We start from the raw sequence: 12,500 nt of genomic DNA, 5'->3' as shown, positions 1-12,500 counted from the left end.
AGCACCTGCCAACCGCGACAATCCAATACGCGTGCCTTAAATATTTTAAACAATTCAAATGATTTATAAGATGTATGGATATGAATTCAGAAGCAAATCACATGACAAACTCATTTCTTCTTTCCCTGCCACCGATTTGCATGTAAGCAAAAGATCACGCCATCTACTAATTCCCACGTGATGAGATATTTCTAGGTAAAATATTTTCTGTACCTGCGTAATGCACTTGCAGGAACCTCTGGTTTCTCCGCTTGACCCGAGCAGCTAACCGTTCCGTCCGGGATGCGTCCTTGCTCTCGGAACATGGCAGCGGCGGCGTGACTGAAAATTCCCACCGCGTCCCTCACACGGGTTTCCAAAGGATAGTCCCACTCGTCGTATGCGATGGAAATCATCCCCGGGGGAAAGGCTTCGGGCGTACGTGCAGGGTTGCCTGACGTAAGGCTGGGGACAATCCACACGAAGCCGGCACCGATCAGCCCGAGTGACCGGGCCTCGGCCAGCACCAGTTCGGCCTCATCCTTTGAGCAGTAGAGCAGGATGACAGGTGATTGGATGCGCTTGAGCTGCACGTGTGCTTTGTCCTCAGGCTCACCCACGCCGTCTAGAGTCACTACGCTCTGGAGATCCCAGCGCACGAAACTGTGCTCAACTGTCACACGAATAGTCGCCAAAAACTCCTGGTGACCAGGGAACCGGGTGGTCACCACGGAGAAAACGTGCCAGTCGTACTCCTCCATCACAGCCAGCATGAGCAGCGCTTCCTGATGGAGTGAGGCACTGAACTGGAAGAAAGAGGAGCTGGTGTCCTGTGGAGGAGAAAAGAAAGAAGAAAAATCAGGGTTAGACGCTCTGTTTAAAACATCACAGTACACGACTGAATAATCACCAAGAAAATGATGAGCCCTTGTACCGTTTTAGGTTAAAGAAGAATTCTGGTCTGGAGCTGCTTGGTGGCAGCAACCAGTGAAAAGCTCCTGAAGCAATTTTAATCAAATCATTTTTATATTTTTAACAGTTATGTGACATCCACATGGACAAAACTCACTCACTCACTCACTCACTCATTCATCTTCTACCTCTTATCCGAACTACCTCGGGTCACGGGGAGCCTGTGCCTATCTCAGGCGTCATCGGGCATCAAGGCAGGATACACCCTGGACGGAGTGCCAACCCATCACAGGGCACACACACACACACACACACACACACACACACACACACACACACACACACACTCTCATTCACTCACGCAATCACACACTACGGACAATTTTCCAGAGATGCCAATCAACCTACCATGCATGTCTTTGGACCGGGGGAGGAAACCGGAGTACCCGGAGGAAACCCCCGAGGCACGGGGAGAACATGCAAACTCCACACACACAAGGTGGAGGTGGGAATCGAACCCCCAACCCTGGAGGTGTGAGGCGAACGTGCTAACCACTAAGTCACCGTGACCCCGCATGGACAACACTTTCTCTGTTAAATCGGTCTGTTGTGCAAAGTGTTTAAAAACCCCACCAGTGTATTTAATCACTTTCTATTCATCACTGTTTCACTCTTTTTGTGCGTTTTTATTCTTCCACCACTTTTTCAGTAGTATATAAATATATATAACTGACATTGACTTTTTATGTGTCTAATGTTAGCTACATCGAGCGAGGAACGAAACCCTGCAACCTGTCTGCTGGAGAGCAGGTGAGATCGAGGGGAGGTGGGCGGAGCTTCCAGGAGGTGTCAGTTAATATCAGACACATGTGCAACTGTGCATCGCTCCAGATATCATCATTTTATTGCAGGAAAAATATGAAATTTTTTTGGTATGTTTCAAGTAATAACTGCTACACAAATGTTAGTGGGTCCAGTAATATAATCTCATTGTGAATAGTGACAGTGTGATATTGTGTAAAGACGATTAAATCCTAGGACTCAGTGAAAACAGGAGAGAGAGAGAGAGAGAGAGAGAGAGAGAGAGAGAGAGAGAGAGAGAGAGAGAGAGAGAGATACAGCCATACAGAGAGAGAGAGAGAGAGAGAGAGAGAGAGAGAGAGATACAGCCATACAGAGAGAGAGAGAGAGAGAGAGAGATACAGCCATACAGAGAGAGAGAGAGAGAAAGAGAGAGAGAGAGAGAGTGAGAAAGAGAGAGAGAGAGCGAGAGAGAGAAAGAGAGAGAGAGCAAGAGCGAGAGATACAGCCATACAGAGAGAGAGAGAGAGATACAGCCATACAGAGAGAGAGAGAGAGAGAGAGAGAGAGAGAGAGAGAGAGAGAGAGAGAGAGAGAGAGAGAGAGAGAGAGAGAGAGAGAGAGAGAGAGAGAGACAGAGACAGAGAGAGAGAGAGAGACAGAGACAGAGAGAGAGAGAGAGACAGAGAGAGAGAGAGAGAGAGAGACAGAGACAGAGAGAGAGAGAGAGAGAGAGCGAGAGAGAGAGAGACAGAGACAGAGAGAGAGAGAGAGAGACAGAGACAGAGAGAGAGAGAGAGAGAGAGAGAGAGAGAGAGAGAGAGAGAGAGAGAGAGACAGAGACAGAGAGAGAGAGAGAGAGAGAGAGAGAGAGAGAGAGAGAGAGACCTGAGCCTGGAGCACTACTGCAGTCACCAGCAGAGTTACTTTAGAGTAATGACTGCGTCTTTAAAAGGTGACAGAATTATGGTGTGAAACACAGAGTCGTTTATGTGCTCCAAAACTCATTCAGCTCATGAATAGCTGCACACACGTACACACCGTCTCCTGATACACAGAGGCAGCAGGATTAAAAGACAGGAGCGCTGCACACTGCACTACTCACCTAAATGGGTTAAACATCTATAGAAATGGGGCTTGTATTATATTAGACCCAGAGCTTCAACAGAGTTCTGCTCAGGAGAGAAAAATGGACACAGGATGAAGGAGCGAACATCACGAAAGAGAAACAATCATCTCCTTACTGACTCAGTGAGTGAGTGAGTGAGTGTGTGAGTGTGTGAGTGAGTGTGTGAGTGAGTGAGTGAGGGACTGAGTGAGTGTGTGAGTGAGTGTGTGAGTGAGTGAGTGAGTGTGTGAGTGAGTGTGTGAGTGAGTGAGTGAGTGAGTGAGTGACCGAGTGAGTGAGTGAGTGACTGTGTGAGGGACTGAGTGAGTGTGTGAGTGAGTGTGTGAGTGAGTGTGTGAGTGAGTGTGTGAGTGAGTGAGTGAGGGACTGAGTGAGTGAGTGACTGTGTGAGGGACTGAGTGAGTGTGTGAGTGAGTGTGTGAGTGAGTGAGTGAGTGAGTGTGTGAGTGAGTGTGTGAGTGAGTGAGTGAGTGACTGTGTGAGGGACTGAGTGAGTGTGTGAGTGAGTGTGTGAGTGAGTGAGTGTGTGAGTGAGTGAGTGACCGAGTGAGTGAGTGAGTGAGTGAGTGAGTGACTGTGTGAGGGACTGAGTGAGTGTGTGAGTGAGTGAGTGAGTGTGTGAGTGAGTGTGTGAGTGAGTGAGTGACTGAGTGACTGAGTGTGTGAGTGAGTGAGTGAGTGTGTGAGTGAGTGAGTGACTGAGTGTGTGAGTGAGTGAGTGAGTGTGTGAGTGAGTGAGTGACTGAGTGTGTGAGTGAGTGAGTGACTGAGTGTGTGAGTGAGTGAGTGAGTGTGTGAGTGAGTGAGTGAGTGAGTGTGTGAGTGAGTGACCGAGTGAGTGAGTGAGTGAGTGAGTGACTGTGTGAGGGAGTGAGTGAGTGAGTGTGTGAGTGAGTGAGTGAGTGTGTGAGTGTGTGAGTGAGTGTGTGAGTGAGTGAGTGACTGAGTGAGTGAGTGAGTGAGTGACTGAGTGTGTGAGTGAGTGAGTGAGTGTGTGAGTGAGTGAGTGTGTGAGTGAGTGAGTGAGTGTGTGAGTGAGTGAGTGAGTGTGTGAGTGAGTGACTGAGTGTGTGAGTGAGTGAGTGTGTGAGTGAGTGAGTAAGTGAGTGTGTGAGTGAGTGTGTGAGTGAGTGAGTGAGTGTGTGAGTGAGTGAGTGTGTGAGTGAGTGAGTGTGTGAGTGAGTGAGTGAGTGTGTGAGTGAGTGAGTGTGTGAGTGTGTGAGTGAGTGTGTGAGTGTGTGAGTGAGTGAGTGAGTGAGTGAGTGTGTGAGTGAGTGAGTGAGTGTGTGAGTGAGTGAGTGTGTGAGTGAGTGAGTGTGTGAGTGTGTGAGTGAGTGTGTGAGTGTGTGAGTGAGTGTGTGAGTGTGTGAGTGAGTGAGTGAGTGAGTGAGTGTGTGAGTGTGTGAGTGAGTGTGTGAGTGAGTGTGTGAGTGAGTGTGTGAGTGTGTGAGTGAGTGAGTGAGTGTGTGAGTGTGTGAGTGAGTGTGTGAGTGTGAGTGAGTGAGTGTGAGTGACTGTGTGAGTGAGTGAGTGTGTGAGTGAGGGACTGTGTGAGGGACTGAGTGTGTGAGTGTGTGAGTGAGTGAGTGTGTGAGTGAGTGAGTGTGTGAGTGAGTGAGTGAGTGTGTGAGTGAGTGAGTGTGTGAGTGTGTGAGTGAGTGAGTGTGTGAGTGTGTGAGTGAGTGAGTGAGTGTGTGTGTGAGTGAGTGTGTGAGTGTGTAAGTGAGTGTGAGTGAGTGTGTGAGTGTGTGAGTGTGTGAGTGAGTGTGTGAGTGTGTAAGTGAGTGTGTGAGTGACTGTGTGAGGGACTGAGTGAGTGTGTGAGTGAGTGTGTGAGTGAGTGAGTGAGTGAGTGAGTGTGTGAGTGAGTGAGTGTGTGAGTGTGTGAGTGAGTGAGTGAGTGTGTGTGTGAGTGAGTGTGTGAGTGTGTAAGTGAGTGTGAGTGAGTGTGTGAGTGTGTGAGTGTGTGAGTGAGTGTGTGAGTGTGTAAGTGAGTGTGTGAGTGACTGTGTGAGGGACTGAGTGAGTGAGTGAGTGAGTGTGTGAGTGAGTGTGTGAGTGAGTGAGTGAGTGAGTGTGTGAGTGAGTGTGTGAGTGAGTGAGTGAGTGACTGTGTGAGGGACTGAGTGAGTGAGTGTGTGAGTGAGTGAGTGTGTGAGTGAGTGAGTGAGTGACCGAGTGAGTGAGTGAGTGAGTGACTGTGTGAGGGACTGAGTGAGTGTGTGAGTGAGTGTGTGAGTGAGTGAGTGAGTGTGTGAGTGAGTGTGTGAGTGAGTGAGTGAGTGACTGTGTGAGGGACTGAGTGAGTGTGTGAGTGAGTGTGTGAGTGAGTGAGTGTGTGAGTGAGTGAGTGACCGAGTGAGTGAGTGAGTGAGTGAGTGACTGTGTGAGGGACTGAGTGAGTGTGTGAGTGAGTGAGTGAGTGTGTGAGTGTGTGAGTGAGTGTGTGAGTGAGTGAGTGACTGAGTGACTGAGTGTGTGAGTGAGTGAGTGAGTGTGTGAGTGAGTGAGTGACTGAGTGTGTGAGTGAGTGAGTGAGTGTGTGAGTGAGTGAGTGACTGAGTGTGTGAGTGAGTGAGTGACTGAGTGTGTGAGTGAGTGAGTGAGTGAGTGTGTGAGTGAGTGAGTGAGTGAGTGTGTGAGTGAGTGACCGAGTGAGTGAGTGAGTGAGTGAGTGACTGTGTGAGGGAGTGAGTGAGTGAGTGTGTGAGTGAGTGAGTGAGTGTGTGAGTGTGTGAGTGAGTGTGTGAGTGAGTGAGTGACTGAGTGAGTGAGTGAGTGAGTGACTGAGTGTGTGAGTGAGTGAGTGAGTGAGTGTGTGAGTGAGTGAGTGTGTGAGTGAGTGAGTGAGTGTGTGAGTGAGTGAGTGAGTGTGTGAGTGAGTGACTGAGTGTGTGAGTGAGTGAGTGTGTGAGTGAGTGAGTAAGTGAGTGTGTGAGTGAGTGTGTGAGTGAGTGAGTGAGTGAGTGTGTGAGTGAGTGAGTGTGTGAGTGAGTGAGTGTGTGAGTGAGTGAGTGAGTGTGTGAGTGAGTGAGTGTGTGAGTGTGTGAGTGAGTGTGTGAGTGTGTGAGTGAGTGAGTGAGTGAGTGAGTGAGTGTGTGAGTGAGTGAGTGAGTGTGTGAGTGTGTGAGTGAGTGAGTGTGTGAGTGTGTGAGTGAGTGTGTGAGTGTGTGAGTGAGTGTGTGAGTGTGTGAGTGAGTGAGTGAGTGAGTGAGTGTGTGAGTGTGTGAGTGAGTGTGTGAGTGAGTGTGTGAGTGTGTGAGTGTGTGAGTGAGTGAGTGAGTGTGTGAGTGTGTGAGTGAGTGTGTGAGTGAGTGAGTGAGTGAGTGACTGTGTGAGTGAGTGAGTGTGTGAGTGAGGACTGTGTGAGGACTGAGTGTGTAGTGTGTGAGTGAGTGAGTGTGTGAGGAGTGAGTGTTTGTGAGTGAGTGAGTGAGTGAGTGAGTGATAGGTGTGAGTGTGTGAGTGAGTGATGGTGAGTGTGTGAGTGAGTGAGCGATGAGTGTGTGTGTGGAGTGAGTGTGAGTGTAAGTGAGTGTGGGAGTGAGTGTGTGAGTTGAAGTGTGTGTGTGGTGAGTGTGTGTGGAGTGTGTAAGTGAGTGTGAGTGACGTGTGTGAGTGAGCTGAGTGAGTGGGGAGTGTGTGGGTGTGTGAGTGAGTGTGAGTGAGTGTGTGAGTGAGTGGGTGTGTGAGTGAGTGTGTGAGTGAGTGTGTGAGTGAGTGAGTGTGTGAGTGAGTGTGTGAGTGAGTGTGTGAGTGTGTGAGTGAGTGTGTGAGTGTGTGAGTGAGTGTGTGAGTGTGTGAGTGAGTGAGTGTGTGAGTGAGTGTGTGAGTGAGTGTGTGAGTGAGTGTGTGAGTGTGTGAGTGAGTGTGTGAGTGAGTGAGTGAGTGAGTGTGTGAGTGAGTGAGTGAGTGTGTGAGTGAGTGTGTGAGTGAGTGTGTGAGTGAGTGTGTGTGTGAGTGAGTGAGTGAGTGTGTGTGAGTGAGTGAGTGTGTGAGTGAGTGTGTGAGTGAGTGAGTGTGTGAGTGTGTGAGTGAGTGAGTGTGTGAGTGTGTGAGTGAGTGTGTGTGAGTGAGTGAGTGTGTGTGTGAGTGAGTGTGTGAGTGTGTGAGTGAGTGTGTGAGTGTGTGAGTGAGTGTGTGAGTGAGTGAGTGAGTGAGTGAGTGAGTGTGTGAGTGAGTGAGTGAGTGTGTGAGTGTGTGAGTGAGTGAGTGAGTGTGTGAGTGAGTGTGAGTGTGTGTGAGTGAGTGTGTGAGTGTGTGTGAGTGAGTGTGTGAGTGAGTGTGTGAGTGTGTGTGTGAGTGTGTGTGAGTGTGTGAGTGAGTGTGTGAGTGAGTGTGTGAGTGAGTGTGTGAGTGTGTGTGTGAGTGTGTGAGTGAGTGAGTGTGTGAGTGAGTGTGTGAGTGTGTGTGAGTGAGTGTGTGGTGAGTGAGCTGAGTGTGTGAAGTGAGTGAGTGTGTGGGGGGGGGGGGGGTGAGTAGTGTGTGAGTGAGTGAGTGAGTTGTATGAGTGAGTGTGTGAGTGAGTGAGTGTGTGAGTGTGGAGTGAGAGTGTGAGTGTGTGAGTGAGTGTTGGGTGTGTGAGTGAGTGAGTGAGTGAGGAGATGTGTGAGTGTGTGAAGTGAGTTGTGAGTGAGTGTGTAGTGAGTGTGTGAGTGTTGAGGAGTGAGTGTGTGAGTGAGTGAGTGGGTGAGGTGTATGAGTGTGTGATTGATAGTGTTGTGAGGACTGTGTGGAGTATAGTGAGTGTGTGAGTGAGGACTGTTGAGACTATGTGGTGGGTGGGTGGGGTGTAGTGGAGTGAGTGAGTGTGTGAGTGTTGAGTGAGTGAGTGTGTGATGAGTGATGTGTGATGGTGAGTGAGTGTGAGTGTGTGAGTGAGTCAGTGTGTGAGTGTGTAGTGATGAGTGGTGAGTGAGTGAGTGTGTGAGTGTGTGAGTGAGTGAGTGTGTGAGTGAGTGTGAGTGAGTGTGAGTGAGTGAGTGAGTGAGTGAGTGAGTGAGTGAGTGTGTGAGTGAGTGAGTGTGTGAGTGAGTGTGTGAGTGAGTGAGTGAGTGTGTGAGTGAGTGTGTGAGTGAGTGAGTGAGTGACTGTGTGAGGAACTGAGTGAGTGTGTGAGTGAGTGTGTGAGTGAGTGAGTGTGTGAGTGAGTGAGTGAGTGACCGAGTGAGTGAGTGAGTGAGTGAGTGACTGTGTGAGGGACTGAGTGAGTGTGTGAGTGAGTGTGTGAGTGAGTGAGTGAGTGTGTGAGTGTGTGAGTGAGTGTGTGAGTGAGTGAGTGACTGAGTGACTGAGTGTGTGAGTGAGTGTGTGAGTGTGTGAGTGAGTGAGTGAGTGTGTGAGTGAGTGACCGAGTGAGTGAGTGAGTGAGTGAGTGACTGTGTGAGGGACTGAGTGAGTGAGTGTGTGAGTGAGTGAGTGAGTGTGTGAGTGTGTGAGTGAGTGTGTGAGTGAGTGAGTGACTGAGTGAGTGAGTGAGTGAGTGAGTGACTGAGTGAGTGAGTGAGTGTGTGAGTGTGTGAGTGAGTGTGTGAGTGTGTAAGTGAGTGTGAGTGAGTGTGTGAGTGTGTGAGTGAGTGTGTGAGTGTGTGAGTGAGTGTGAGTGAGTGTGAGTGAGTGAGTGAGTGAGTGAGTGAGTGAGTGTGTGAGTGAGTGAGTGTGTGAGTGAGTGTGTGAGTGAGTGAGTGAGTGTGTGAGTGAGTGTGTGAGTGAGTGAGTGAGTGACTGTGTGAGGAACTGAGTGAGTGTGTGAGTGAGTGTGTGAGTGAGTGAGTGTGTGAGTGAGTGAGTGAGTGACCGAGTGAGTGAGTGAGTGAGTGACTGTGTGAGGGACTGAGTGAGTGTGTGAGTGAGTGTGTGAGTGAGTGAGTGAGTGAGTGTGTGAGTGTGTGAGTGAGTGTGTGAGTGAGTGAGTGACTGAGTGACTGAGTGTGTGAGTGAGTGAGTGAGTGTGTGAGTGTGTGAGTGAGTGAGTGAGTGTGTGAGTGAGTGACCGAGTGAGTGAGTGAGTGAGTGAGTGACTGTGTGAGGGACTGAGTGAGTGAGTGTGTGAGTGAGTGAGTGAGTGTGTGAGTGTGTGAGTGAGTGTGTGAGTGAGTGAGTGACTGAGTGAGTGAGTGAGTGAGTGAGTGACTGAGTGTGTGAGTGAGTGAGTGTGTGAGTGAGTGAGTGTGTGAGTGAGTGAGTGAGTGTGTGAGTGAGTGAGTGTGTGAGTGAGTGAGTGACTGAGTGTGTGAGTGAGTGAGTGTGTGAGTGAGTGAGTGTGTGAGTGAGTGAGTGAGTGAGTGTGTGAGTGAGTGTGTGAGTGTGTGAGTGAGAGTGTGAGTGTGTGAGTGAGTGTGTGGGTGTGTGAGTGAGTGAGTGAGTGAGTGAGTGAGTGAGTGTGTGAGTGTGTGAGTGAGTGTGTGAGTGAGTGTGTGAGTGTGTGAGTGAGTGAGTGAGTGAGTGTGTGAGTGTGTGAGTGAGTGTGTGAGTGTGAGTGAGTGAGTGTGAGTGACTGTGTGAGTGAGTGAGTGTGTGAGTGAGGGACTGTGTGAGGGACTGAGTGTGTGAGTGTGTGAGTGAGTGGGTGTGTGAGTGAGTGAGTGAGTGTGTGAGTGAGTGAGTGTGTGAGTGTGTGAGTGAGTGAGTGAGTGTGTGAGTGTGTGAGTGAGTGAGTGTGTGAGTGTGTGAGTGAGTGAGTGAGTGTGTGAGTGAGTGAGTGTGTGAGTGTGTGAGTGAGTGTGTGAGTGTGTAAGTGAGTGTGAGTGAGTGTGTGAGTGTGTGAGTGTGTGAGTGAGTGTGTGAGTGTGTGAGTGAGTGTGAGTGAGTGTGAGTGAGTGAGTGAGTGAGTGTGTGAGTGAGTGAGTGTGTGAGTGAGTGAGTGTGTGAGTGTGTGAGTGAGTGAGTGAGTGTGTGAGTGAGTGAGTGAGTGTGTGAGTGAGTGAGTGAGTGTGTGAGTGAGTGAGTGTGTGAGTGTGTGAGTGAGTGTGTGAGTGTGTGAGTGAGTGTGTGTGAGTGAGTGAGTGTGTGAGTGTGTGAGTGTGTGAGTGAGGGACTGACTGACTGACTGTTAGAATGACTGACTAAGAACCCAAGTGTAAGTCAGGTGTCCCCCAGTCAGAGTAAGGGGGCGTGTCCCTCTGTGGGATGGCTTTATCTGATTGGATGCTTGACTTTTTTATGGACTTTGAGAGAAACAAAATCAGCCCAAGCTTCACTTCTCACTGGTTTCTCTTTATTTTTAGTTCTCTAATGTTTTTACAGTTTACAGAGCTGTGTGTGTGTGTGTGTTAGATCACATGATCATATAAAGATCACATGACTCACATGAGGTCTCTGACATCATCTGAGATCATACAGAATACTCAATAAAACGTGAACATTAATGCATTCTGTAAAAACAAATGATTTATGGTCAAAATCATGTAGAAAAAATCATGTGAAAATAATTGGATCATTTATAGAAGGAAAATAATGAATAAAGTGTAAAAATCACTGTAAAAATCACGTAATCATAATCTTACAAAATCAAAAAAGTCATGATGCCTCCATGACTGGGAGAGACTCTAGTGTCATTACATATCATTCTCTCTGCAGCACTCGATGAACACACACACACACACACACACACACGCACACACACACACACACGCACACACACACACGCACACACACACACACACACACACACACACACGCACACACACACACACACGCACACACACACACACACACACACACACACACGCACGCACACGCACACACACACACACACACACACACACACACACACACATACACACTCAGGGACTCTCCCTCTCTCACACACACACTCAGAGACTCACTCTCACTCTCTCTCTCTCTCACACACACACACACACACACACACACACTCACATACACACAGACACACTAAAAGCCCTCTAACACTCTGTTGTCAGTGTTTGTGCTGCTGCATCTCTCACAGCTCCTGAACTGTTGTCACTGTGACACTCGAACACCGAGCAATGAATCTGAAAACACCTCCATCACTGAACTCCATTTTATCGTCCTCTTCTCATGAATGACCTGACGACCGTTCTGCTATCAAACCGTGACTCTTTTCATCAAAGTCGTCATGGTTAACACACGAGTCGTCTCTCTCTTCTGGTTCAGCTGTGTATCTGTGAGACTCACTGATGCACATTCAATAAATGATTATTGAGTGACTAGCGAGTGATTAGTGAGTGATTAGTGAGTGATTAGTGAGTGACTAGTGAGTGACTAGTTTGTGATTAGTGAGTGATTATTGAGTGACTAACGAGTGACTAGTGAGTGATTAGTGAGTGACTAGTTTGTGATTAGTGAGTGATTATTGAGTGACTAACAAGTGACTAAAGAGTGACTAACGAGTGACTAGTGAGTGATTAGTGAGTGACTAGCGAGTGACTAGTGAGTGATTATTGAGTGACTAACAAGTGATTAGCGAGTGACTAGCGAGTGATTAGCGAGTGATTAGCGAGTGATTATTGAGTGACTAGTTTGTGATTAGTGAGTGATTATTGAGTGACTAACAAGTGACTAAAGAGTGACTAACGAGTGACTAGTGAGTGATTAGTGAGTGATTAGTGAGTGACTAGCGAGTGACTAGTGAGTGATTAGTGAGTGACTAACAAGTGATTAGGGAGTGACTAGCGAGTGATTAGCGAGTGATTAGTGAGTGATTAGTGAGTGATTAGTGAGTGACTAGTGAGTGACGAAGTGACGAAGAAATGTTAAAATCATAAAGTAGTTCTTCATCAAACCACAGCTCTGAGAGAGAGAGAGAGAGAGAGAGAGAGAGAGAGAGAGAGAGAGAGAGAGAGAGAGAGAGAGATTTCTGCCTGACATGTTTGATTGCTTAACTAAAGGCGATTTAAAGAGCAGCTTTTAAAGCTAAATGGCTGCATTGTTGGACTGAGAGACGACACAGAATCCTTTATGGGAATAAAGAAGCAGCACAATGACAACAATCTAACACAAAGCAAAGTAAGAGAACAGAGACGACGCCGTTGACACGTGACACTGAGGCGTATTGTGGCAGAGACTGTGAGGCGAGGCAGCTGAGGGACAGCACTGACTCACGAAGGAGCAGAGAAAGACGGCGGGTAGAGAGCTACGATGATGGATCAGGAAGACGTGCGAGAGCTGAGGAACGTCCATACTTTCATTTTTATTTGTGCAGTTAACATCATCCATCCATCCATCCATCCATCCATCCATCCATCCACCTGATGCTCTCATTCATCCAGAATAAAAGTGACCCGTTCAAATCTTCATGAAATTATTTTATCATTCTGTCCTTATTGCAGAGCAGCAATTTGTCTGTTAAACCTCCCTCTGACCTCTGTGTGTGTGTGTGTGTGTGTGTGTGTGTGTGTGTGTGTGTGTAAAAGAGAGAGATAGAGAGATGATGCCTCCATTACTTTACCCTTTAGGGCAGAGTGGAAGGAAAAAAACACCAAACTCCCAGAATTCATTAGTCCTTCATTACACTTTACCTTCAGGGGAAAACTAAAGAACTCCAAGTCCCAGAAAAGGGGTTAGTGCCTGAAACACATGCAGCTGGAGCACAAACTGAGCTCATGTTCATCCACATGGTGCTCTGTTCAATTCTCCTGCAGGATGGAAATATAACAAACTTCTGCTTTCCTCATTTTTTTCCCTTCTGTTTATTAAA

The 12,500-nt window shown here is 48.2% G+C and overlaps 1 protein-coding gene across 2 annotated transcripts in view; it reads right to left on the bottom strand.

The window, feature by feature from the left end:
* Positions 1–12,500, bottom strand: part of grin2ab (glutamate receptor, ionotropic, N-methyl D-aspartate 2A, b) — a 97,104-nt gene that overhangs the window by 25,464 nt on the left and 59,140 nt on the right. For both annotated transcript variants that reach the window (XM_060860267.1, XM_060860266.1), the window contains one exon: positions 214–809. In XM_060860267.1, the coding sequence (XP_060716250.1) occupies positions 214–809 (596 nt within the window). The remainder of the gene's footprint in view (positions 1–213; positions 810–12,500) is intronic.

The sequence above is a fragment of the Tachysurus vachellii genome, chromosome 24 (genome assembly GCF_030014155.1).
Source record: "Tachysurus vachellii isolate PV-2020 chromosome 24, HZAU_Pvac_v1, whole genome shotgun sequence".
In the NCBI taxonomy this organism is placed as follows: domain Eukaryota; kingdom Metazoa; phylum Chordata; class Actinopteri; order Siluriformes; family Bagridae; genus Tachysurus; species Tachysurus vachellii.
Note: the sequence above shows the minus strand (reverse complement) of the source record. Positions and strands in the feature narration are given on the sequence as shown.